A 27,930-nucleotide genomic window follows, 5' to 3' on the forward strand; every position below is an offset into this window, starting at 1 on the left:
TTTTTTTTTTTTTTTTTTTTTTTTTTTTTTTTTTTTTTTTTTTTATTATATATATATATATGTAATTTTTGAAAATGTAATTGGACAACACTTGTAAATTAAGCCACCTGCCTAGTAATAGCTTGAGAACATGTAATTTGTATTGGCCCTGGATACTGGTTGCGATGTTAATGTGATTTAGTATTCTACTTATTAGTATATTAGAAGTTTAGGTTTTTTGTTCTTCTTTTTCTTTACATGTGCAAGGCTGATCTGAAGGTTATGGAATTGGTATACTTTCAGATATTGTGCTTCTGGGAACTGGGCTGTCAATTGCAATTAATTAAAATGCTCCCCCCTTTTCCTTCCCTTCTCACAGTGCCACAGCACACCTTTTTGATTTTTTTTTTTTTTTTTTCACAATTATAACCGACCAGGCCGAAAACTGGCTCAACTATCATATTGTGTTTATATTTTCAGTAATTGAAGAAGTGTTAAGCACATACTGGAGGACAACTGAGCATGAACGCCTACCAAGAAGCATGGACGCATACAGTGCACAAAAAGGGCGTGAACACTGTTTGAACTTTGTAATTTCAATATTCAAAACTCTCTTTATTAGGCCTCAAACACACAAGAGTGAAGAACGGGACAAGGGGGCAGCGTTCAGAATCTCTCTGAACCTGTTATGGAAAAAGAGGTTGGAGGTGCAATTCTTTTATTTATCCACTAGATGGAGACAGCGCACTGCATTCTGTTTGGTATGTACGCTGAACGCATTTATCCTACATACAGTTGCATTTAGTTGTTCGCTTTTGCAGTGAGTGACCTATTGGTTCAGGTGGCACGTTCGGTGGGAAGAAAAGCCCAGGTGTTTTATTTCGGTTTTTGCTGCATGAAGTCTAAAAGTGCATCCTCCCTAGGTAGGTGCTCTATTCTGGTATTTTTTGTTTCATCTGCGGTTTCCTTTGTGTTTTTCTCTTATTCAATAATAAAACATTTAGTTAATTATCATGGGCTGTGCCCTGCTCACTAATGACAACTAATGGTTACATTTTTATGTCCATATACTGTATTTATGCTTATCACTACACAATGTATGTATGTTATGGACTTTTTTTTATCGGTTTAATGTATAATAATACTTCTGTATTATTGTGATGTGAACTTTTTAAGCTATGCTCTTATTGTTTTGTCTTTACAGTGGATTGAGGTGTGGTTGTTTTGGTGTTAAAGGCTGTTTGTATTTTCAGTGATGGAAGGAAAGTGTTAAGCACATACAGAAGGACGACGAAGCATGAATGCCTACGAAGTAGCACGAAGACATAAGTGACAGCAGTTGTGCAGGTTTTTTTTTTGTGTGTCTTTTCCCAGGTGGTGCAGGATTCACCCTTACCCTGATGGTGACGACAGTGGTTACTAAAACTAAATATATTAGTTATTTACAATAACAATTATAAATGGACCAGACTGAAAACTGGCTTAACTGCATCATGTTGTCATTGTGTTTGTATTTACAGTGTTTGAAGAAGTGTTAAGCACATACAAGAGAACGACAGAGCAAGAACGCCTACAAAGAAGCACGGAGGCATACAGAAGTGCACCAAGACAAATGCACCACAACTAATCATGCAGGCTTTACTAAAACTTAATAAATTAGTTATTTACAATAACACTTATAACCAATCAGACTGAAAACTGGCTTAACTGCATCATGTCATTGTGTTTGTATTTTCAGTGATTGAAGAGAAGTATTAAGCACATACAAGAGGACGACAGAGCATGAACACCTACGAAGAAGCACAGAGGCATACAGAAGTGCACGACAATGCACCAAGATGAATGCACTGTAACTAATCATACACACTTGCAGTACACTTTGTGTTTGGATTTTGTCATTTTAATATTTAAAACTCTCTATTAGGCCTCAAATGCACAAGAGAGGAATATGGGACCAGGGGAACGTCCAGAATCTCTCAGAACCTGATGTGGAGAGGGCAAAAGAGTCCTGCCAGCCTGGCCAGGAGACAGCAGTTCTGCATTTAAAAAAAAATAAAAAATCCAGGTGGTGCTGGATTCACCCTTACCCTCTTGATGATGATGACGACGACACCGATTACTAAAATTTAATAAATTAGTTATTTACAATAACGCAATTATAACTGACCAGGCTAAAATCTGTCTCAACTGCATCATGTTATTGTGTTTGCATTATCAGTGATTGAAGAAAAGTGTTAAGCACATACTGGAGGACGACCGAGCAAGAACGTCTACGAAGAAGCACAGAGGCATACAGAAGTGCATGGAAATGCACAAAGACGAATGCACCGTGACTAATCATAAAGGCTTGTAGTACACTTTGTGTTTGGACTTTAATTTCAATATTTAAGAGCAATTACATTTCCAATACTCTTCGAGGTTTATTGTTCCCAATCACCACAAGGTGGGAGCAGCATCATGTTTTTGTCTTTGTAATATTCAAAACTCTATTCGGCATCTCAAGTGCAAGACAGGAGAACTGGACCAGAGGATTGTTCAGAATCTCTTAAGAACCTGATATGGAGAGGGCAAAAAAGGAGTCCCGGCAGCCTGGTGGTATTCAAGAAAGTCACCGGTGTACCTAATAAAGTGCTTGGTGAGTGCAACCGCTAGCTGGAGACCGCCCTGCTGTTTGTTTGGTATGTACGCTAAATGCAGTACTGGGTGGGTTGTAGAGTTTGAAAGTGAAAAGGCAGAGTGACAGTCACTGTTAGTCACTGACAACAATGGACACATTTTTATATACATATATGCTTATCACTAATGTATGTGAATTTTATAGACTTTAATGTGCACTTATGTTTTATTGTGATGTGAAAATTTTTATCTATGCTGTTTTTTCTTTTTGTCTTTACAGTGGATTGAGGCCTGATTGTCTGCAGGCCACCGGTTTTCCTGTTTATTTTTCTTCCCTGTTGGTGGTTTTAGTGTGTGCATATAAAGTGTGGTTTTTTTTGGGGTTTTTTTTGTGTAAATGTATGGAGGACGTTTGTAATAACTAGGTAGGCGGCATAATAGTTTAAGAACATGTAATTTGGAATTTGTATGTAGACAAATCTTTGTATTCATATTTAGCTTCTTAATGTTACAGTATTTATATTTACATAAAGATCCACTTCCAGCTCTGTAGAATTCTCTTTTTGTGCATCATTGTTCACTAAAGCTCTTGATAATGCATCTGCCAATACAATGTATTTGTCAGGAGTGAACATCAATTCAAAGTCATAGTGCTGTAGCTTTACCATAAGCCTTTGTATTTTGGGTGTCATGTCTCCTAGACTTTTCCTAGTCAAAGAATGTCAATAGGTTCTGTTGTTGAAGCTGTTTTCAGTGCACCCTGTCTTTCTCATGTTTTGAAGTCCATCTGAACTCATTTTTGTCATGTAGCAGATCTCTCAGACGTGCTGTTTTTGCAGAGAGATTTAGTATGAATTCACCAATAAAGTTGACCATCCCCATTACTCTCAAAATGGCTTTCTTGTCAGTAGGCCTTGGCATGTCCGGTATCGCTTGAACTTTGTTGATCAGGTACAATACCAAACTCAAGTTTATCACATCTGGCACTTTTAACTTCAGTCCGTGTTTGAAAACTGTAATACTCCCATTGTGCTGTATGAACCCCATAACACAGTCATCCACATATACATGTACACCTTTAATGTTTTCTAGGACGTTTCATTAACCTGTGGAAAATCTCAGGAGCTGATATTCCAAATGGCATTCTCAGAAAGGAATATCTCCAAGAAGGTGTATTGAACGTACATAACTTTGTACTGTCCCCATGCATTAATTGCCAGAGTCTTTGTGATGCATCTGGCTTTGAAACGTACTTTGCTTCTGCCATTTCACTTATTTCATTGCAATTAGGATTTTGATGGTTCTTTCTCTTTTATATTCGCATTTGTGTATAAAGTGGCATAAAAATAAAATATTTGCATTTAGATCCATTGGATCTATACAGTTCACCATTGTTTCTAAATGCTTATCATTTAATTTACCCAGTAGGTTCCTGCACTTCCTTTATAGCATGTAGAAATGTCATGCTGTCTAGTTCCTGCTTAGGATGATCGCAAAGAGGCGCTAGTATTCTTCTCGGTGCATGTACAACAGGTTGTGCATTCTCTTTTCATTGTGTCTTGTATGTGTAAGGAACAGTGCCAAATCCTTTGAACACTTCTGGAAACTTAGGAGAGAGTCATGTCCTTTTGGAACCACAACAAACCTTAAATTATATTCTCTATGCTTGACTAACAGTGTCTGCATGTACCTTTTTGTTTTAATTTCCTGTCCATTGTATGCCTTGAGTGACACCCTGCTTTTATGAATTTGTGACCATCTTCACCTCATCACTCACTTATCAAAGTAGCTTTTGCACTTGTGGAAAAGGGAACACTGTCATTTACACACACTGGTACTTTCAAATAGTTTCATTTACACACGCTGGTATTTTCAGTTTGTCTTTAGCCACCTTATTTATTTCAACTTGCATATTTTTCACTTGCATTGAGCTGTTCGCTTTTTGACGACATGTCTTGAGCCTGTATGTAATCAGCGTTTTCTTTAACTTGTTCGGTTGTAACAAAGATTTGTAAAACGCTGTTGCTTGATGTCGAGAATAGTAGCAGCTGCAGTGAGTCTGCCAATCGGGGAGAATGTGAATAGAGTTTGTGGGGTTTTTCCCTTCATGAGAAGGTCAAGAATGGCGTTTGCATTTTTGACATGGACGTCAGTGTCCAGGTTACCTGTGAAGTGCAGCTGGTATGAGTGCACAACTGCAGTGGTGGTGGGTTCTGTGGTCTCAAACAACCTGTGAAATTCCGTGTCTGGCGAATATTGCCTTCATGTGTTTTTAGTACACATGCTGCGGTCATTGCAGGTAGCAGTGCTATCTTTAAGTCATTTGACAATCGATTACTAGAAGGTAGTTTCTTACTTCAAAATGACACATCCATATCCACTTCCGCCCACGGTTCAGTAGTAGTTCTGAAAGTCATCTGTTCTTTTGTCTGTCTGTCTTGATATTTCAGCTATGTAACACAACAAACACAGATCTCTCAGATGTGCCTGTACGCCTTGGCATGTCCAGTATTGCTTGAATTTTATGTTGATCAGGTTCAATACCTGACTGATTTCTTTGACCCCTATCTGGCACTGCTTATTTTACTTCAGTCTGTGTTTACCAACACTATGTAATACTTTGTGCTCTCATTGTGCTGTAACGGAGTTGAACTTCTCGACACGATCATCCAAACATACCTTCAATGTTTTTCATTACCCTGTGGAAAATGTCGGGAGCTGATATTTCAAATGGCAGACAGGAATATCTTCCAAAAGGTGTATTGAATGTACATAACTTTGTACTGTCCTCGTGCAGTTTCAATTGCCAGAATCTTTGTGATGCATCTAGCTTGAAAAGTACTTTCCTCCAGCCATTTCACTTATTTCATCATGAGTATGAATTTGATAATTCTCTCTTCATAGTTGCATTTAGATCCTTTGGATCCATGCATATGCGGTTCACCATTAGGTTTTTTTAATACATACCATTTAACTTACCCATTCAGTAGGTTCCTCTATTTCTTTTTAACATTTAGAGATGTCATTCTGTCTAGTTTCTGATGTCTAGATGTACAACAGGTTTGGTCTCCTGTAGTTGTATTACATCAGAATGCAATTGAGTAGCATCTTGTACATGTCTGGTATTCATGGTTTTCACATCATACTGATGCTGTATAAGTATTTCTATCAGTCTCAGCAAGTACACAGTGGCTCATATATCAGACTTTCTTTGTGTTGTGCCATCATGCTACATTCACTTGTATTCTGTCTGGTGTACCCTTTCTGTTCCTTCAGCCTCTTTGGGCTGTATCCCTATTGCAATATAAAATGCAAATAATAATAATAATAAAAAAACACTTGAAATACTTTTTGGCACAGGATACCACACGATTTAGCATTTCAGGTTTTTTGTTCCATTCTTCCTGCAAACATGTCTTAGGATGTGCAACAGTACGGGGTTGACTTATTTTTCATTTCATAATTCTTCACACATTCTCTATTGGGGTCAGGACTGCAGGCAGGCCAAGTCCAGTCAGTACCCATACTCTCTTCTTCTGCCGCTGTGCCTTGCGTGTGCAGCATGTGGTTTTGCATAGTCTTGTTGAAAAATGCATGGACGTACCTGGACAAGACGACGTTTTGATCTTAATGTACTTTTCTGCATTAATGCTGCCATCACAAGTGTAAATTACCTTTGCCAAGGACACTGACACAGCCCCATACCATGACGGACCCTGACTTTTGGACTTGTTGCTGATAATAGTCTGGATGGTCCTTTTCGTCTTTGGTCCGAAGCACACAGCGGTTTTTTTTTTATTTTTTTTTTTTTATTTTTTTTTTATTTTATTTTTTTTTTTTTGTTGCGCCAAAGCATTTCAATAATTTTTTCACGCATTTGTTGACTAACTGGAGATTTATCTCAATTTCTAGCATTCTCACTCATTAGCATAAACCGTGCCCGGCTCACTACTGACAACTAATGGTCACATTTATATATACGGTGGTACCTTGAAACTCGACGTCAATTGGTTCTGGGAGTGGCATTGAGATTAAAATGAGTTTCAAGGTATTTTTTTTTTTTCCTTACATAAGGATGCATGGGAAACCTGTTAATGCGTTTCATGGTCCCGTGGACTTGCATGTATTTAGGGCTAATGTAAACGAATGGGTTTGTTTTTGTCACTTATACATATCTGGTACAACTTTCTCCATGAAGGGCATTGAGTTTCAAAGATTTTGAGTTTAGGGGATGTTGAGTTACAATATACCACTGTACATCTATGCTCATTAGTACATAATGTATGTATATTTTATGGACACATGTTTTGGTTTAATGTGCACATATTTACTTTGATGTAAATAATGTAAACTATGTTTTTTTTTTTTGTGTCTTTGCAGTGGATTAAGGCCTGGTTGTTCTGCTTTCTTTTTTTTTTTTTTCTCCTGTTTTATGTTTTGTGGTCATTATATTAAGTGTTGTTGTTTTTTTTTTTTTTTTTTGTGGAAATATATATGTAACATATGGTAATTGTAATTAAGCCGCCTACCTAGTAATGGTTTGAGAACATGTAACATGGAATTTGTATGTAGACTGAGATCTTTGTAAGCATACTGGTGGTTTTGTTAATGTGATCAGTATTCTGTAGTTTTAGTGAGTTTGAAGTGTACCATTCCATCGCACTGCCTTGCTTAGTGTGTAGTGTATTGAATTGGCTTTATATTAGTTTGGGATTTGAGGTGGACCTTTTTGTGTCCTTTTGGGTTGCTCACAGGTAGCACAGTTGCCTCACAGCAAGGTCCTGGGTTTGATCCCCAGGTGGGGGTGGTCCAGGTCCTTTCTGTGTGGTTTGCATGTTCTCCCCATGTTCGTGTGGGTTGCCCTCTGTTGCTCCAGTTTCCTCCCACAGTCCAAATATATGCAAGTGAGGTAAATTGGAAATACTATGTTGCCCAAGACTGTATTTGATATAACCTTGTCTACTGATGAACGTAACCAAAGTGTAAAACATGTTAACATCCTAATAAACATACATGTGCAAGGCTAATGGTGATGGAATTGGTATACTTTCGCATAGTACTTATGGGAATTGTGCTGTCAATTGCAATTAACATTTTATGTGCTGTCTACTAACTAGTCAGTTTTGTGAGACATTGGTTTTACTCATTTGAGTGCCTGAGTGTGGGATCCCCTGTCTGATGTGGGGGGTGGCTCAACTGCATCATGTATCATTGTGTTTGAATTTTCAGTGATTGAAGAAAAGTGTAAAAAAAGAAGTCCTGCCAGCCTGCAGGTACGCAAGAGAAAGTCACTGGTGCGCAGGGCAGGAGAGGACCTAATAAAGTGCTCGGTGAATGTAATGGAAAAAAGGGTTGGAGGTGCAGTTCCTGTATTAAGCCACTAGATGGAGACAAAGCCCTGCAGTACTGGATGGGTTTAGAGTTTGAAAGTGAAAAGGCGGAGCGACTAACTGTCACTGTTTCTTCACTTCCTGTTATAACTGTCACTCTTAAACTCTCATCACTCAGAAATAAACCACATCACCGCGCCACTCCTGCAATAGCACTGAGCGACTTCAGAGATTTAATCATATTTAATCGCTTAATTCGGCAGCAATCAGCGAGTTCTGAGTCGTCTAGATCCGCTGTGTGTATTTGGGTCATTAGCACGATGCCCTCGTTATCAGACAATCAGCAAGGAGGTGAGAAACAAACATTTACTGTAACTGATGTTTTATTTATTATTGCAATGACTGAAGTTTATTCTCGTCAGGTTTTAGTTTCTGACCTTATTTTAGGTGGTCAGTGGTTACTTATGTTTCACCTAAGATTTGTTGCATGGGTAGAGAGTGATGGAGGACTGTTAGTGCTGGCTAAAACTTACTTACTGTATATGGCTTTGCTGTGCCTTTAGAATGTTTTAATTAAAAAGTAGTTTTACAAGTAACTATGAAATTTCACGCTACTACACCACATTTAGTTGCTGCTGTAATAGTTTGTCTTCATTGTATACATTAAACTTTCTTTGACATTATTATACTATTTTTCACTCTTCATGTAAGGCAACTTTTAATTGTTTTAATGCATCTTTATAGCCTCGTTATAATAGCAAATCTATTTTCTGGAATCTAATCTGTTTTTTGTATTTATGATGTTTCCACTAAGCTATGTTTACTTTACAGCATGTATCTGGATTAAAAAAATTCTATGCATATTTTCTAACCTTTATAAAATAACACTTTGATGGTCTGTGTTTTAGCTCTTGTTTTATTTCTTTCACAAAACTATGAGAAGTGATAATTATTATCGGATGTAAGTTACAGTAAACATGCATCATTGTTTCTGTTTGTAGAAATGGCACGACGTAGCACCCGTCTGGTAAAGAGCAGATTCTACCCCCCTGATGATGATACAGCCAGCACCAGCTCTACTGGATCGACTGGACAGATATCTTACAGGGAGAGTCCCTTCAGGTTTGTTATAGAACACTATAAGAACCCACTACACCAGCTGTGCTGCTGTACCGGTTAGTAATGCATTTTGTCTCAAAACAACTGATACCTGTTTAATCTCTCTACAGGGTTTTTAAAAGAAAGCCAGGAAATCACAGAGCGGGCTCGGCTTCCCACAGCACCATCGCCAGCAGCGAATCCCAAGAACTGAACATTAGCGAGATTCTCAAAGCAGAAGGTTTAACAGGTCAGTAGTACTAATGACATCACACGACTAGCATATGCAAAGATTACCATCATCAAAGCACCCTAATATCAGAAAGTAATTGAATAAGCTTGGATTTGCATAATCTTCAGGTTCTAAAGATTCTGAAATGCATAGATATATGGAATGCATATTAGGACACATTCAATGTTGCTTGTGAGCTACTTGCCACAGGTATGTCAGCTGATGTCGGCTGTTGTGGGCTAACCTGCATCACCCAAATGGCTGTGTTAGATTTATCATTTTGCAGTCAAAATGACAAACATTGTGTGTAAACAGTACATATGATTTTAAATAATGGGGTTGTTTTTGGTCTCCAGTGAGGAGAAACCCTGTTTTTCAGACTCTGAGTACCACCTCATCAAAAACAGTGACCCTGGTGGAGCCATCAGGTTTCTCTTCAGGATACTCATCATCTGAGGAAGGTTATTGCACTGACTGCCATACGAACAGCCTACCCACCAGTAAGTGTGTGTGTGGGTGGGTGGGTGCTAAAACTATAAAACATCAATATAAATGTTTTAATGTTGACGGGGGACATATGTGTTTGAGAAAACAGCTCGTACCTATTCAATCTGCATGTCTTGTTCATGCGCTACACTGTCAGCTTGGAAGAGATGTCTCCCGTTAGAATAAACTTTGCAGCAACATGTTAAGAAAGGCCCCTGTGCACAAAGCAAGATCTATATAGGATCAGTATTTACCTGGGGAAAAGTTTGATTTAATGAAACTTCAATGGCCTGCACAGAGCCCTGACCTCAGCCTCACTGAATACCTTTGGAATGAACTGGAGCATCAACGGAGTCTTGACAGCTGGACCTCCATATAAGTTTAAAAGAGTGTGTGCATGTGTAACTGAAGTTCCTTCCTTAGTTTAACCACAGCAGCTTCCTGTTTCCTGTCCCATCTCAGCCATGCAGTGCAGGGTTTCGAATGATGGGTCGAAAGAGGGGAGTGTGTGTAGAGGTGCGGGTGCCATTTACATTCAAACCTAAGAGCTCAAGCTGTCAACAGTGGTGAGCCAGTGTATCAGGCCATTGTGCAACCTGAGCATCCTTCTCCTACTTTCTTGACCCAAAGTCAAGTAATCTGTATTCATGAAATTATAAATGTAAATGAAGAAATATTGATAATGTTTTAACAATTATTTATCTTGTATTCGAAATCCAGTTTATTAGATTTTTTTTTTTTTTTTTTTTTTTTTTTTTTTTTTTTTTTTAGGTTCTTCTAAAAGTCCTACAGAAAGGCTCAGACTCCGAGACATGCTGACCACCTCACCAGGTTTCACGTTCACATACCTTTTTACCAGCATGTAGTTTATAATAAATGATTCATTAACTAATGTTCCATCGAGGTGAAACTTGGCTTTAAGTCGTTTCAGATTAAACACTGGCTACGTCCACAGGCTTTCTGAATTTTACAGCTTTTACTTTTTAAGTAAATGATTGTTTTAGGAATTGGCCTACCGTTTGATCCTGCCTGCATCTCAGAATGCATATCCTTATTGGTATTGCACTCATTAGAGGTGTGGTTTGGAATTCAGTTTACAGGTTTAGCACCTGCTTTAGTGCTAAAGGAAGAATGGACCCATTTAAACTCAGTTTAAATTATATTAAACAAGTTTTGCTTTATTAAAGACCAATCATGAATAAATCTGATGCATTGTTTTTTTTCTTTATGTATTTGTGTTGACTCATTTAGCTCGAGCCTTTGGCGTGCTGTATTTTTGGCTTGGCATGGCTTGGTACAGTCTAACATCTGGAACGTCTCTACTGAATGTTTCACTGCTCAGCAGGTATACTCTTTGTGTTTGTATGGGGGTTGGGGGGCAGTCTCACTAAGTGAAGAACATTTGCTATTTTTTATTGTAATTGTTTTAAATTTGCCAACAATTGCTGGCTTTTTTTTGTATTCTGCCCAAACCTAATGGTATGTTTATATGTATATTTCAGATTCACTACGCACTTAAAGAAGATTATCCTCCTTATCCTCCTCCTTTTTCTGCTAGTCTTTGGTACGTGTATTCATAGATTAACTTGTTTATTACAGAGGCACAGACATTTAGTAGAGCAATGTATGGAGTACAGTCAGTAATTGTATACATTTTTATATGGTACTGTATGGTATCTGTACCATAGAAACAGACATCATGATGTATTTTTGTTGTTGTGTACAGGTCTTTGGTACTGGTTTCCATCTCTTGTTGCTCTGCTTTCTCGCTGTTCCACCACTAGTCCAATTCAGACAAAACAGCCTCCTGTTTTCACCACACTTGGTGTAAGTAATGCAACTGTCTAATGTTGCAACTGCCGATTACATAACCTAAACCAGTTACTTTTAGAAGTCCCACTGGGATCTTTTTGTGGAATTTTTTGACTTTAGTGCTGGTTTCTAAAGTAGTGATTTCCAGTACTATTATTTTATGTATCACAAACATGTACAACAGTGCTGTAAAAATGCAATTGCTCCTTTTAGAATCTTTTTTTTTTTTTTCCTTTTCCCCCATCATGCCATCATGCCACCATGTACGTGTGTGTGTGTGTTAGGATCGTGATCTGTATGCCAGTTTTTCGGATTTGAAAGATGAGATCTACGGCCACCTTGAGGAACATGAGAGGAAGTTGAAGGACCAGCGCAGGCAGATGGAGGATGTGCTGGTGAGTAATGAAATAAAATAAAAAATATGAAAGTGACATCACTTCCTGTTTTTCTATATATAAGGCTAAGTCTGCGAACTGAGAAGGGGGTTGTGTTGTTTGTGTGGAAGCTTGATGGAGGGAATAGTTGGAACATAAATTATGCTTCGTATGTGCTTCATGTTGTTAAACTGGGTTTTAATCTCCCAAACTAAATTTAGAGAATAATAAGCTTTTAATAAACTGCAAAAAGTTACAAGTAAGCCATAGCTAACATCATTCACAATTGTCATGGATCAGTCAAGATAAAAAATAGAACTAAAAAAAAATCCCATTCTGATCTCTCTTGATCCAGTTCTGTGCATCTCTGTGCCATACAATCTAATTTTGTCACTTCATTCTATTTGTTGTAGAGCAAGATTACTTTACTGAAGCAGGATGGAGAAAAGCAGACGTCTGAACATGAGGTGAGACATAAACAGCCATGATCCTGCAGTTCTGCACAGGACAGACACTCCGACTGGCAATTTCAACTGTCTTCAATCTTTTGTTTGTTTGTGTGTGGATGTGTATAGAACCTTAAAAAGGACACAAAGGACCTGAGGATCAACATGAGGAAGTAAGTGTGTACTTTCATGTCTCATCAAAGCATCTGGCCTGACTGTAAGCCACAATGTGCCTGTCTGTATTTGTGTGTTTGCTCCCCCTAGTGTCGAGTCTGAGCAGCGCACTTTGCTTCAAGGGTTGAGCGACGTGAACAGTCAGACGTCTGTTCTCAGATCGGACGTCTCTCAGCTTCACTTGTCCTCTGAACAGCTTGGTCTGAGAATCAGTGCCCAGGAATCTCAGAATGCCAAGGTAAACACGTACATCCAAGCACAATACATGAGGTAAAGCATAACCAGTGCTGACCGTCTTTACCGTCAGTGATTTTCTGGCTTTTTAGTCGTGGTAGTGCTCCATAACCCTTCTTTCCCCGTCTCGCAGTTAAAGGCAGAGCTCTCTGAACAGCTGCTGCAGCAGCTGGCTGGTCCTCTAGACACTCAGAGTGATGTGGTGATGCGACCAGACATGCAGAGGGCGCTGGAAGATCTGGAAAAGAAAATAATGGACCGATTGGGACGAGAACGGAGCGAGGAGAGGAGAGACGTGTGGCGAAGCGTTGGAGAGACGCTGACACAGGAAGGAGTCGGAGCTATCACTGTAAAGGTATCACTGAAAAGCTATCACTGCGTGCGAGTGCATCTGGTGTTCAAAATAAGTACTTAACATTTACGTGTCGGCATTTAAGACAGAGCCTTCAACCTAATCAACTCCAATGTAAGGGACTTTCTCGAGGGCCAAACAGCAAACGGTGCTGTGCATGTTACCCACAGGATTTTGTAACTTGGCTGCAAGATTACATATCAAATGACTGGGGTGAATTGAAACCCTGATTATAATACAGCCAACGCAAGCGAAGTTAAACTCTCTTTAAAAGTTTTCTTAGACTCACTCTAAATATGAGCAATCAAACCATCACCAGATTTGGCCAAATCAAAATCACACACAAAATAAACTCATAAAAGCTGTCTTAGACAGAGTTATGTGTTCTATTCAGTGAGTCCGAAGTGAAGACCAGTTTCGTTCAAATCCCAAGCCCCCACATGGTTAGTTTCCTCACAAGTGTATGAAAACATTTGACTTTCACTGTGCTTTGTTGTAGCCCACTTTTTTGCTCCATTGTCTTTTGCATACTGTGCACTGTGCCATTTATTACCCGCCACTCCGATACAGTGTCTATTTTACATGATTTCCAATGTTGCAGGATATTGAACGCATCGTGTGGCGGGCGCTGTGCCTTCACAGAGCCGGTGGTATAGGAATGGCAGACTACGCACTTGAGTCTTCAGGTAATTTGGACACCTTTCAGTCTGCTTAAATCAACTCGGTGAAAAGAAACCAATTTAACCAAACTGATTTTAATTCATGTGTGGGTGTGCAGGTGCCAGTGTGATCAACACTCGGTGTTCTGAAACGTACCACACCAAGTCGGCGTGCATCAGTCTGTTTGGATTCCCTCTTTGGTACCCATCTGAAAGCCCTCGCACTGTTATACAGGTAACACACACAAGTACTGAACAACCAAAGTTCACATTAGCAAGTGATTTAATTATTTTTTTGTGTTGAAGTACTGTAAATAAATACCACAGCAATAATTGTACTTGAGGTCTCACTATACCTATGATCCTAGCACATGGAAATAAACTCAAGTTTTTTTTAAACCTTTTTTTTTTATTGTCTGTTCAAACCTAGACACTCAACCAGCTATTTCTTAGTTTTTTTTTAGTATGTATTTGTGTGTCTGTGTCTAGCCTGAACTCTACCCAGGTAAATGCTGGCCGTTTCGGGGATCTCAGGGTTTCCTGGTGATTTCGCTGTCCCACCCAGTGCACGTTACCCACATCAGTTTGGAGCATCTGCCTCGAGTTCTCTCACCGACCGGGAACATTGACAGCGCGCCTAAAGACTTCGCTGTTTACGTAGGTCAACACAAACACACAAAACAATGACAATTACTATGGGACTGGTGATTATGAATTATGTATACATTTACAAATAGTGTGAAATCATGCTTGACTGAGCTTGACAATGCTTGCCTTTTCAGGGACTAGTTTCTGAAATAGATAAAGAAGGAAATCATCTCGGCACTTTCACTTACGACCGAGATGGAGAATCAATTCAGACCTTCCAGCTTCCGGTGAGCACAAAGATACAATACAAAAAAACTGATAAAGTGATTCTTGTGTGGGGTCACTGGTGTTTGTGCTTGATTATGCTTTTGGGCCTGATCGTATAGTTTATTGTGGTGTTTGTATTTCTGCAGAATGCTCCGAGTGAAGTCTACCAGTTGGTGGAGCTACGAATCCTGAGCAACTGGGGTCACCCTGAATACACCTGTGTGTACCGCTTCAGGGTGCACGGCCGCCCCCATGCCACCTAATTAAGGAAAGTGAAGAAATTTTACAGGAACTTTAGTAAGACTTTACAAAAAATGAATGTTTGTTCGTAGGCATACATAATACCTAAACACTTTCTGGTCTAAAATTGAGCCGGTTTTGGCTGGTATTTATTTTAAAATAACGTTGTCTTATATAGGTTTATCTGCCCAAGGTTTCTGAACAAAACACTAGACCAACAGATTATACGTTCCTCTAAATCGTATGTGACGGCTTGTCATTAAAATTTACTAAGTTTATCTTACAGAAGTGTTTTGAATTGTCTCTTATTAAAGAGAGCTTAAATGTGGGTGTTATGTAGATCTGTGAACACCATCCTTATGTAGTATCATGTAAAATTTCAATCAGCTTCGCCAAATAATAAATGCAAAGTTTAGTATATCGTATTGTTAACATTGTCTGCAGAACTGATGCTCAGGTTGTAAAATTTCTCTTTTCACTAAATGCTGGATTTGTGCTCTCTTATCTGAACACCATACCTGCACATTATAAACAGGCTACCTATGACACACCTGGCAAGTATTTTGTAAATGGTGGTCGAGTGAGAGCAGAAAAATACTTTTAATTATCAAAACAATTTGCACTATTTATGAAGAATGCAGGTCATTGTTATATTAAAAAAAAACTTTATTTAATAACTAAACATTCTTAAGCAAAAAATTAAAGAGAAGTCAAAGTTTTTAAAAGATGTTAATGTCCAGCAAAACCTTTTTCACAAAGGTAATGTTTTATAAAGGTGTTGAGGTTTTTTTTTTAATTATTTTTTAAACTGTCTTATCAAAATATGATGTTGAGTTCAGGAAGTTACACATTTGTTGTTGTTCAGCCTAATTTCATATTCTGCACTAAAAAGCTTTAACCTGGTCAGATTTGCATCAGGTCTGGTTTCACTAGGAAACACTGGGCAAGAATACCCTGGACTGGGCACTAAATTTTCAGCCACCCTCTATCCCACAGACGGCTAATCATGCCTGGCTAACGTTTTGATGCTAATCTATGAGCTACTGCTGCCCTAATTCTTATTGTGCCTTCTCACCTTCAAAAATCCCTAAACTTACTGAACTCAACTTTGTTTAGAACATCATTTGCTTTTGCTTACTTGTTAATATGGGTAATTATTGTTACAAAACTAAATATTAAGTAAGACAATAGTTTTGTTTGGCTGGTATTTTGCAGCCATAAGCGCTACTGGCACAAAATTCTGTGCAATTTTTAATGATTTCATCAAATGGATTACTTTTAATTTAGGTCTGCTTAAAAATACGACTATAAGAAAAGTGAGGATATTTTGAGACGGGTCGAATTTTGAATTTATGTAAAAAGCACATATTGTTTAACTTGCCACAATATTTAGGAAGGTTATTTAAAATGTTTTTGTTTGCACACAGCAGTTCATAGTTTAGTGTTTGCTTGGACTTTACAATGTAAAAGTGATGAACAAATAATAAACAAATGTTCCACATTAATTTTATTATGGACTTCCACGACTGCTACATTTGATCCAAGTCTATATCATATTTCCAGACGCTGTACAAATCTGAAGTGATAGTTTGCACTGATAGTTGTACATCTTACATTAAAATTGCATTGTTATTAATATATGTTGTTAATAATTGTTAAAATTGTTAAAATAGTTGTTAAAATATGTCTAAAACAAGCCTAAACTAGCTCATATGAATCTGGTTGATTAGTTTTATGCATGTACAATATTGTTCAGATTTGTTGAGTGTATTGTAATTATGATAAAATAATAATCATTGAATTCCTTGTGCTAAACCAGCTGTATGTGGTTTAATGTAAACTTTTTTGGCTTTTAATTTTGATGTTGGAATGTTAGATATCACAGTCTAAAATTGTGTGATGTACAATTTTGGTTGTTTTATCAGTCCTGCTGGGTCAGGAAAACTTTGATAATATTTTAAGAGTTTTATTAAATACAACATTTAAACCATATTTTAATGTTATTTCTGTATACATTATGGCTAAATAAACCTAATATTTTATAATATAAGTATTGTATTGGTATTTTTTTTATTAATTATTAGGCTAAGATGACAGCAGAATGGATGTCCATTATGGTTATCATTTTCATTTTTGGCATTTAGCAGACGCCTTTTATCCAAAGCGACTTACAGTACTGTGACAGTATACAGTCTAAGCAATCAGGGGCTAAGGGCCTTGCTTAAGGGCCCAACAGTGACAAGCTAGCAGTGGTGAGACTTGAACCAGTGACCTTTTGATTACTATACCTTAAGCTCAAATCATTTAAAGCAATCAGTGTTGCATACCACTAAACTTTCTCTTAATTAAATTTCTCTCAATTCAATCCTGATTGTAAACGACTGAAGCTTTTTTTGTTAAAGCTTCTTTTAAACACAATTACGCAAACAACTGTGCTAGTGTGACTTGTTTTTGAGCTATTTAATAGTTTACAAAAAGTTTTTTAGCATTTTCGTTCCTATATTACCCCTGTTCCAGCTGTTTTGGAATGTCTTGGTAGCATCAGATTGTTGTTTTTTGTAAAGATCAGTAAAACAATATGTGGTAAAACATTAATTGGCGTTTTTGTGCTGTATTCACTTAAATACAGTTTCCAAATCACCACTTCGTGATTTTATTTGCATTTTACCTATTGTCCTAACTTTTTTGGAATTGGGTTTGCATAATAATGATGACACTAAATATCTCATGTGGAAAACTATTTATTTAGCTCTAGTCTTTCAGAGTCTGAAATACCTTAACTAAACCATCTACTGCTGTTGTGCAATAAGTAGTTGAACCAGTTTGGCCCCATTCCATAAATCTGTTCATCACTGCCATTACGAAGTCTGGGTCATAGATCCTCAATCGAAATTCTTTGGCTTGCTTTTCTATGTTCCCCAATATTATTATGTTACCTAATGCATTATTATAAACATGGCAGTTATGATGCCCTTTCATTTATTTATTTAGAGAGTTTGTAAACTACTGTGAATGATGAACTGCTGCATATTGGGTTTGCTAAAGTTCAGTCGGTCTGTCATCTCGCGATAGTTGGGTGAGTGAGCGTGAGTATGACGACAGTGCGGGAGCAGTAGCGGAGGGAGGGAGGTGTGAGTGCAGTAGGAGGAAGAGCAGGATGGCGGATCGGAGAAGAACTCGGAGCTCTTACTGACGGTAGAAAACTTCTCATTTGTGTTTATTTTACACCGTTACAAACGTTAGTTTCTGTGACCCGGTGTGAAGTAAAGCAGCAGGAACGCGCTCCTCCCGGTGACAGTGTGTATGTGTGCGGTGTTTGTGAATTAACGGGTTTAGTCTTCCTTTTGTTTCTCCGCGGAATGGCCGCTGTGTGTACATGGCAAGTGTATATGTGACTTATTCTTTCACGTATTGCTATAATGACCAGTAGCAGTTAAAATGTTGTAAACAAGGAAACGGTTTGGGTTTCAAATTTGTTGAATTGTTAAAGGTGTCTGTTAGGCGGATGAGGTAGCGGTTGACTGATCGGTTTCTCCCCGGGTGAAGGCGCGCCGCGGTCGGTCTGCTCACTCACTAATTCATCGCTGTCCGAATTGAAGGGCCGCCCAGGAACGCTTAGCTAGGTTAGCTCATTTAGCTTAGCGAAACGGTTTCTTTCCACACGAACGTAAATCCTATTTAATGAGAAAATATTTGGTTGAATCTCTGTGCATTGCTGTAGTTTCTCCTCATAACTGACATTGTCTTGTTGTGCCATTTTGTTTCTTCGACAGTGTTCACACGCGCTAATAATGGTAGCCTCTTAATTTATCGTTGAAGTCAAAAGTTTAGATACACTCGTTAGACTCGTGCATTTAGCAGCAGTCCTGTCATTTCTACATTCCGTTTAATTCTACGTTTATGTTGGATTCGGAACCTGTAATGTCTGGTGGTGCAGAAAGTTTTACAATGTCACTTCACTTTTTAGTACTATTACTTACTAATTTCTTATGATTATGGTTGACTAATAGTCCTCTTTTCACATAAACGTGTTTTCGCAAGCCAAACAATGTTTTGCGGTTTTGTCCTTGTTTGTCTGGGTTGCCTTTGAAGGTCCCACCACCTTTTACTTTCCAGGAATATGCCAGCAGGTGGATTTATTCCTTTTAGGTGTTGGTGAGTGGGGTGGTACATTGAAATAAATTGACCCCCTCTCCTGGGAGTGTTCCCCGAATCCCAGTTGTCTGGTTACAATGCCCAGTGTGCACTAAGGCCCTGGTTGAAATGAAGTATTTCTTTATATTTTGCAGCGTTGCCCAATCTTGGCAGCACAACTTTTTTTGTAACATTAACCTTTTTGTTTTTCTAGCATGTGCAGTTTTCCAAATCCCCTCCTGCAGCTTTTTAGTTTGTTTTTTGCTTTAACATACCTGTTGCAACTCATCAGCTCTTGATCAGGCACTTTATGAGGTGGGTGTGTTTGAGAAATTCCAGCACGTTACATTTTTGTCTTTTCTGCCCTATCAGCCATTGTTCAGACATGAAGACAAATACACATGCAGCTGTAATGTTTTCTGATAAATCAAATGATAATACTGGTCAAGTCAATTTATTTTAGCTGAGGTATAGCAGCTTGGTTGTGTTGATATTGATCAGCTGGATGTTCATGGGTTGGTCTAGTAAGTTAGGCCTGGAGAAAGATGTAGCCAAATCCTTAACGCATGTCTTACATTTTGAGCAGAGTTGTGATCTGACAGTAAGCTTCATGTTGTAAGTTACATCATGCTGTAAAACTTGTTGCTTGTTATTTATGAAACTGGTGCAAGTTTAGATGGCGAGACGCTAATTGCGCCTATCTTTTTCATACAAATGCAAACAAGGAGGATTGCATAGAAAGCATGGACGCTATTTAAATGGTCTCTGTGGGGTGAGGGGCAGCTCGGTACATATTACATTTGTTAAAGGTTTGGATAAAACAGTCCAATTCCTAGTGTTATGTAAACAAAACATGATAGTCCTGCAAAAAGTTGTCTAGAGGTGGTGTGTGTTGATGCTATTTGACCAAAAGCAAGGGGGTTGAGAGGGTTGTCAATTCTGTATTAACGCTCATGATTTTTGAAGTAAATGATAAGCTTATGATCAAGTGTTCATGCATGTTTGATTATATAGAAGTCTTTGCACTTAATCTGATATCGGGATCATGAACGCTATAGTTACAAAACATCGTCTTGTTTGTGACTTGCATTTGTTTCAGTCCAAGTCAGAGTGGGTATCAAATCACTGCTTTCCATTTGTAATGTTGATTTTAAATGCTTTTCCACTTTTGCTTGTGTTGAATGTGTAGCTTGGTGAGAGCTGGCCAAAAAGCAAAGGATCTGCAGGAAGGTTTAGCTGTGAGGAGCGAGTCTTGCATGGTGTGGAGTCACGTGAATATTGCTGGGTTAAGTCTTGGCTCCAAAGCAGAACACAAGCAACTTTGTCTTCTGTCCTAAAATAAAAATATTGAGTCGTTATTAAAAAATTTTTGTTATTATTAATTGTTAGAAAACCCAGTAAAAAGCAAGTAAATATTTTAGATTTTTAAAATTGTCACTAACGAACAGTTAATTACAAGGGCTAAAGCTTTTCCTGACATGAGTGTAGTTGACAATCGGGTAACATCCGTATAATACACCAGCCAAGCATTGATGGCAGCTGGGTTCGAGTCTCAGTGGTGTTTATGGCTGGCTGGGTGTCCACACAGACAGGTTTTGGCGATGACCAAAGCCTGTTTTCAATACTGTGTATGCATTTTGCCAGAACAGCACTAGTTTGTTCTAAATTGTGCTTGGTCAGGGTTTTTTCTTCTTTTCCTGCTACTCAGCCGAAACCTCATGTGGTTTGGTAACTGACAGCGCCTCTCTCTCAGCCTTTCTACTCTCTCTCTTTCTCTCTCCAGATAAGGTCAGGAGCAGTGTTTCACTTCATGCTTCTACTCTCTGCTTCTTTAGAGAAATGTCACACAGGTTCCAGTATAACCATCCCAAACATTCTTATCTTATATCTAGGATAAAGTACAGCTTATGTAGTTGAAACCTCGCCCAAAACGCTCAAGACATACACTCATTCTCATCACACACAATGAAACCGACATGAAATTAAACAAGGTAAAAAGTGAGCTCTATCTGCACACAGAACTTTAACATGAGACACACCAGTGGAATTTAATTATTATTTATTCAATTAGTTTTCTTCATTCTAATGCTTAGTGCACACATGCTAGATTGTTTTTCTGTTTCAAAATTATTTAGCAAAAAAGCCTCCCCGTAATCAGTGATTAAACTGGCCGTGTACCCGTCCTAAGCATGAACGTATAGTGGCACAACTTGGGAACCAGTTTAATGTGTAAGTTTAAGAAAGACACAAACCTTTTTTTTTTTTTCAAAACTCACTGGTTCAGGCTGTACCCAGAGCCTGTCCCAATTGCTGTCCCAGTCACTTAAAATCTGACCATCTTTGAAGACCTTTTGAAATCGCCGAACTTTACACACAAACGTTTCCCTGCGCTGTGCTGTTTAGACTACAAGTAACCATAGCAACAATGTAAACAAACCATAACTTTGCAATGCATTTTTTTAAGGCACATGCATTTCCAACATTTGTATTGTAAACGTCCACATACATAGTGGCATCCATCATTTCAGTTCTTACTGGGAAGTCCTGCCTCACATTACAGTTTTCCAGTTCGTCTTTAATCAAAGAAAAGCCTAATTTCAGTAAAAAAAAAAAATGCATTTGATAATTGGGAGAGTGATCATTATCAACAATGTCACTATTTATCCCACCAGTTTTGATGGTAATCTTGAACGTGGTGATGCCTGGTTCATTGTTGAGCGTGCACTGTTGGTGCTTTACCTGAAGGCCAGTAGATCTGTTTGCCATACAGGTCTCGTGGACCTGCGGGGGGTCTAAGCTTTGAACAGTGCCTCCAAAGATTAACCTTTGCTGCATGAACCTTTCGGATGCTCTTATCCTGGGCTTGGACCGACACCATACACGAGTCTGTCACACGCAAACACAACTGAAACAGTACGTTCTCACTCTGGTATTTTAACATTTAAACAATTAAAAAGGTTTGAGGTGATTTGCACAATCAATTAGTTGATCTTTGAATCTGATTGTTATCTTTTGTTATAGCATTCAGGCCAGTGATTTAGCTTATAAAGTTTGTGTGTGTGGTTGTTTTTTTGTGAGAGAGTTTGACAGAGATTGAGAGAGAGTGACAGTGCTTTTTAAAATAGACATTGTCTTAAAGCAACTTTACAGAATCCAGGACCAACAGACCAAAAACTCCCTGTTGAGCAAGCCTAGGGTGTCAGCAGGGCCCCCCATCTTTCTTGGGTGATTGTGACTAATCTATCTATTTAAAAAAGAAATTGTGTTTTAATTACATCTATTAAAAATTACACCCATCGCAGGTCTCTTGGCAAATTCGGAATGTAAGCTTTTTTGTACCTTTTTAGGAAACCAGCTTAGTGGTTCCTAGTGGTCAATATGTGCTGTATATGCTTTAATCTATATTAAAAGTCCACTTTATTAAGAATGGTAACCAATTTCTGTCTTTTCGCAGGCAACCTCTAAAACATGCACCCTACGCCATCCCTTTCTCTTCTCCCTGTTCTTATCCTGGTGAGAAAAATTGTGCTGTTTAACTGAGCATGAGGCTACTGGCCTCCTTGATGGACTTCTGGCCTCATCCAGCTTCCACCCTTTTCTTTTTAGTGTTTTAATGGGTCGAGCAGCCAGGTTGATCAGTTTTAATAAAAGCAGTAAACAAGCTAAGGAAGGGGAGAGGGGAAGAAGGAGACTCTGGGTCTCGTGCTCTGTCTGGTCAGGGTGCTTTCACCATGAGCAGCACTTTGGGCAAAGACTGCAAGGACAAGGAAGCTAAAGCGCTCACAGGCAAGGAGCGCGAAAAGGATCCCAAGGTGCCTTTGGGTCTTGGCAAAGAGGGCAAGGAGCCCAAAACCAAAGGGAAAGATGCCAAAGACGGAAAGAAGGATGCAAGCAGCGCGCCGCCAGCCGTCGCCTTTTCATTGGACAACACGATAAAGCGACCAAACCCGGCGCCTGGCGCTCGCAAAAAGTGTGGCAACGCAGAGGTGGCTAAAGAGCTCGGCAAATGCCGCGACGAGAACTCGATACGCCTGGATTTGTCCAAGCGTTCTATTCATGTGCTGCCGTCATCCATCAAGGAGCTGACGCAGCTCACTGAGCTCTACCTGTACAGCAACAAGCTGCAGAGCCTACCAGCTGAGATGGGCTGCCTGTCTGGCCTGGTTACACTGGCACTCAGCGAGAACTCGCTCACCAGCCTGCCAGACTCGCTGGACAACCTGAAGCGGCTGCGCATGCTCGACCTGCGGCATAACAAGCTGCGTGAAATCCCTGCCGTCGTGTACCGACTCGCATCGCTCACCACACTTTACCTGCGCTTCAATCGCATCACCGCCGTAGAGAAGGACATCCGCAACCTGAACAAACTCACTATGCTCAGCATCCGTGAGAACAAGATCAAGCAGCTGCCCGCCGAGATTGGTGAGTCTCTGACGGTGGGCATGCTATTGCGCAGCAGATCATTTTCTCATATTATAATCTAATAGAGTAAAGCTAATTTTTTTCAGCCAGTGTATATAAAGAATTAGTGGCTCTGATTTACTGTTTTACTTTGTTGACTCCTCACGTTGAGTTCTCGTGTTTTAATATTTTTGTTTTGGTGCTTGCTGTGTAACAGGTGAGTTGTGTAACCTCATCACTCTGGATGTCGCCCACAATCAGCTGGAACACCTTCCAAAAGAGATCGGCAACTGCACACAGATCACCAACCTGGACTTGCAGCACAACGAGCTCCTGGATTTACCTGAGACTATAGGTACGACCTTCTCTTTTAATGTGAAATGTTATTTGTTTCAGTTACAATGCAACATGTGGGGTCCCCCCCCCCCCCCCCCCCCCCCCCAAGTATAAAGCCTTTATTCTGAACAAGGGTAAACACCCCTTTGTTAAGATTTTTTTTAAAGACTTCTTTAGCGTCCCTTTTAATTGACCAGTGGGGCACAGGAGCAATGGATGGACTACAGTCCCTCATTGTATACCATGCATTTATATTCATGTTGAACAGTGCATAATGTGCATCTGCAGAGCTGGAATGTCTCACTAATATTCTGTTTGTTTATTTAATGCCAGGAAATCTTTCGAGTATAAACCGCCTGGGTCTGCGATACAACAGGCTGTCCGCGATTCCTCGATCACTTGCAGAGTGCAGAGAGTTGGAGGAGCTAAACCTCGAGAACAACAACATCTCTGTGCTACCTGAGGTAAGCAAACGCTATTGCTATCTCCTGTTCTAGCCGTAACTTAAGACTGGATTTGTAACATCTGTTTGTGTCCACGTTTCAAGATGAAGAAATAAGGTGAGACTCAACATGACCGAAACTATCATGTCTACACATCATGCCCCCTACACACACACACACTGACCAGGTCCAGAGCAGCTTCATCTGCTTATCTGATCCTTTTACACAGTCAGCAAGACAGAAACACTTGTGTAGCTTGAAACACTAGTCCTGTAAAGGCAGTTTTTTGCAGTTTAATGTGCAGTCCTACCACAGTTGCACCCTGTACTAACAAGCATTTGAGGCACTGAAAGCAATGTCTCTGACCAGGATAAGGCAGTGTTAACTTTGTGCAACTGTTCTATTTGGGACTATGTGATTGGAATATACACTTCCTTGAAGCTCAACACTCCAACATGGACCAAAAAAAGCACAAAATTGTGGGATGTGTGTGGTTTTTTTTTAATGATGCTTAACGCCACTTCTTTTTATGGTCATTTGTGTCCACAGGGCCTGCTTTCAAGTTTGGTAAACTTGACAAGTTTGACGTTGGCTCGTAACTGTTTCCAGTCGTATCCGGTGGGTGGCCCGTCACAGTTCTCCACCATCTACTCACTAAACATGGAGCACAACCGTATCAACAAGATTCCCTTTGGCATCTTTTCACGTGCCAAGGTCCTCGGAAAGCTCAACATGAAAGTGAGTAATTACACAAAAATGGACTATCAAACAACTGTTTAATAAAGATGTGTACTTTTTTGCGGGATCAGTGCACACTTGGTACTGGTCCCAGGCCCAGATAAATAGGAGGCTTGCATCAGGAAAGGACAACCCCTAACAGAAATAGCCAAAAGGAAGGCTGAGTGGCTTTTATTCTGTGACTAAATCATTGTATGAGTTCTGGAATAAAGTAGGTCATACTGCAGTCATTTTATTCTGTAGTTTCTTTTATTGAGTCTTTTAAGGTGGTGGCATTGCCTCTGAGTTTCTAACTAAAGATTGATTACACAGCTGGTGACATTTCTGTTCCCACGTAAATAGCTTGAGCGCACTCATTAAAAAGCAGGACGGTCAGTGGGATCTAGAAGATATCGGTCTGAAAACCAGTGAGTGATTTGGCGATTGATATCCGGGTTCAAAATCCTCTTTGACACACTTGAAAGCATTAGATTTGTGGACTATCAAAAGCTGGCTTCATTGTACGATGCAGTTTGGAGGAGAGCACATGATCAGTTGCGCCTTATTTGTTTTAGGACAACCAGTTGACGTCGCTTCCGCTGGATTTTGGGACATGGACTAGCATGGTGGAGCTAAACCTTGCCACTAACCAGCTAACCAAAATCCCAGAAGACATCTGTGGCCTTGTGTCTCTTGAGGTATTTTTTTTACATAAAAAAGATTTCTGTAGAATGTGTTTTTTCTAGCTGTAGACGATCAGTTGTTGCAGTGATATTTATTTACTGTCTTCTTTTTATATTATCGTTCTTATGTCTGCTCACTGTTTGGTTTGTTTTCCACCTGTAGGTCCTCATATTATCTAATAATCTCCTAAAGAAGTTGCCTCATGGGATAGGAAACCTGCGAAAGCTGCGTGAACTCGACCTTGAAGAGAACAAGTTAGAATCTCTTCCCAATGAGATTGCCTATCTTAAAGATCTGCAGGTATTGTGCATTTTTCTACTTGGCTTAAACGCTTATGCATTCATAAGTAATCGTGGGAGCTTAACAACCTTTTTCAAAAAAGCATCTTAAAGCTCTCCTTTGAATATTTTCTCAGAATGATTGCAACAGATCATACAGAATTACAGACATTTTTACAAGCGCAAGAAAATGAAAGGTTGTTACGCAGTAAACTGATTTTTTTTTTATTTTAGAAATTGGTGTTGACTAATAATCAGTTGACAACTTTGCCAAGAGGGATAGGTCACCTGACCAACCTGACTCACCTGGGCCTCGGAGAGAACCTCCTGCAACACCTGCCCGAGGAAATCGGTGCGTACCCACAAACACACTTTTTTTCTGCCTTTAGCCACAAATAAAAATGTTTTTAGGCAAACACAAATGCACAGCTGATTCTTTAATTTTTTTTCCATATTTCCACAAAGTACGTTTTTATGCTGGGTCGAATTTAAAAAGTCTTGTTTATTTATATTATCCCTGCTGTTACAGGCACGCTGGAGAACCTAGAGGAGCTCTACCTGAACGACAACCCAAACCTGCACGGCCTGCCGTTTGAGCTAGCGCTGTGCAGCAAGTTGTCCATCATGAGCATTGAGAACTGCCCGCTGAGCCAGCTACCGCCACAGATTGTCGCCGGTGGTCCGTCCTTCATCATCCAGTTCCTTAAGATGCAGGGACCATACCGTGCCATGGTCTGATAACTGAGCTGGCAACAACGCTCTAAACAACACGAACAACAGTTGCATTCCCATTTACAGTCACATGTCCGAGAGAAGATCCAAGTTGGATTGGCCGAAGTTGAAACCGAATTATTCAGACTAAATCCCACACACACAACAGATTTCTTTGATGGTCAATTTGAAATTCCTTTAAGGTGTTATTCTAAGGAATGGAGATCAGTTTAATCCCTAGCTTGTTTGGGATCTTTGATTTTTAGTGTACATGCAAGCAGAAGAACAAAAGTCAGACCGGCATTGCCAACTGAAGTTAAAGCAGAAATTAAGACAGTTGTATGCAAAAACACATAAACAGTGGGTTTCTTTCTTTATTTCTTTTTTCTTTTTTCTTTTTCATTTGCTGCTGCTGCCATAATCTGTTTGTTTTTTTAATCATGTTTATCCTCCTGATATTTTAGACTTCGATTATTTTAAAGACCATCCAACAGATTTGTTTTTGTACAGAGCTTGTTGGGGAACACGGGAATTCGCCTAAGCGTCTTTTTATATACATATTATAAATATAAATATATATATACATATATATATATACATACACAATTAAATTGTGCCTATCCAGCATGTTTGGCTGGTGGTTGGTTGGGTTTTTTTCTTAACTAAGTTACTCCAAAGTGTTTCGTACATGATGATGACGATGATATTACGATAGCATAATTTATTAAATAATTTCTTTGGCATTTTTGTAATGTATTACATATATGTCCTTGTTTGAAATTCATTGTTTGTTTTTTAATCTTCAGATTTCTTGTTTAAAACTTGCTAATAGCTCAAAATGTCCTTTTAATTGCAACAGTAATTACCAAACTTATAAACCATTACAAACCAGCACTAGTTCTATTTAGAATAAGCAGTCTGAAGCAGACACATTTGCTCAGTTGTATCAGTATCAAATAAAGAACAATTATGAAACTTTTATAATTAAACATGTCAATTACTAAATGTTACAGTTTAATAAAAAAAAAAACACTTTTTTTTTTTTTTTTTTTCATTTACATGCTTGTTTCACCTTCACAAAATCTTCATGTAAAGTGATGTTTTGGTTGTTACATAACCAAGGCAGAGCGATGTTCCAAATCTTGTATTGTTAGTGAAGAATTCATTAGTCATAGGCAGAAGTTTGGACACCCCTTTATCCAGTTTAAATAATATGGGCTCTTACTGCCTATTTTGGTGCACATTTTTATCGATGTTATGTGGATATTTGATATTTCTTGTTTAATTTTACCCACTATGGTAATTGTTGTAATTACATTTTTCAGTTGCCAGAGATTTA

The 27,930-nt window shown here is 39.0% G+C and overlaps 2 protein-coding genes across 5 annotated transcripts; both read left to right on the forward strand.

The window, feature by feature from the left end:
• The first annotated feature begins 1,119 nt into the window (after window positions 1-1,119).
• sun2 (Sad1 and UNC84 domain containing 2) lies at window positions 1,120-16,937 on the forward strand. Of its 3 annotated transcripts, none has more exons than XM_062989655.1 (21): window positions 1,120-1,382; window positions 1,500-1,828; window positions 1,904-2,614; window positions 8,189-8,276; window positions 8,927-9,047; window positions 9,155-9,273; window positions 9,612-9,755; window positions 10,513-10,572; window positions 10,993-11,086; window positions 11,244-11,305; window positions 11,468-11,568; window positions 11,838-11,948; window positions 12,341-12,394; window positions 12,503-12,546; window positions 12,638-12,785; window positions 12,915-13,136; window positions 13,735-13,819; window positions 13,912-14,027; window positions 14,282-14,449; window positions 14,575-14,667; window positions 14,794-16,937. In XM_062989655.1, exons 4-21 carry the CDS (start codon window positions 8,246-8,248, stop codon window positions 14,908-14,910), a joined length of 1,890 nt encoding a protein of 629 aa, XP_062845725.1. In that variant the 5' UTR covers window positions 1,120-1,382; window positions 1,500-1,828; window positions 1,904-2,614; window positions 8,189-8,245; the 3' UTR covers window positions 14,911-16,937. The 3 variants fall into 3 exon arrangements, with proteins under 3 accessions (XP_062845725.1, XP_062845726.1, XP_062845727.1); XM_062989656.1 differs by having other exon boundaries at window positions 1,120-1,326; XM_062989657.1 differs by lacking the exons at window positions 14,575-14,667; window positions 14,794-16,937 and having other exon boundaries at window positions 1,120-1,828; window positions 14,257-14,300.
• A 1,063-nt stretch (window positions 16,938-18,000) lies between these two features.
• Window positions 18,001-27,566, forward strand: shoc2 (SHOC2 leucine rich repeat scaffold protein). 2 transcript variants are annotated; one of them, XM_062989632.1, is made up of 10 exons: window positions 18,001-18,082; window positions 22,476-22,534; window positions 22,628-23,443; window positions 23,640-23,777; window positions 24,092-24,222; window positions 24,751-24,939; window positions 25,494-25,616; window positions 25,765-25,902; window positions 26,115-26,232; window positions 26,410-27,566. In XM_062989632.1, the coding sequence occupies exons 3-10, from the start codon at window positions 22,753-22,755 to the stop codon at window positions 26,616-26,618; spliced, it is 1,737 nt and encodes a 578-aa protein (XP_062845702.1). In that variant the 5' UTR covers window positions 18,001-18,082; window positions 22,476-22,534; window positions 22,628-22,752; the 3' UTR covers window positions 26,619-27,566. The 2 variants fall into 2 exon arrangements, with proteins under 2 accessions (XP_062845702.1, XP_062845701.1); XM_062989631.1 differs by having other exon boundaries at window positions 22,476-23,443.
• The last annotated feature ends 364 nt before the right edge of the window (window positions 27,567-27,930 follow it).

Source organism: Trichomycterus rosablanca, chromosome 27 (assembly GCF_030014385.1).
Source record: "Trichomycterus rosablanca isolate fTriRos1 chromosome 27, fTriRos1.hap1, whole genome shotgun sequence".
NCBI classification, from domain to species: Eukaryota; Metazoa; Chordata; class Actinopteri; order Siluriformes; family Trichomycteridae; genus Trichomycterus; species Trichomycterus rosablanca.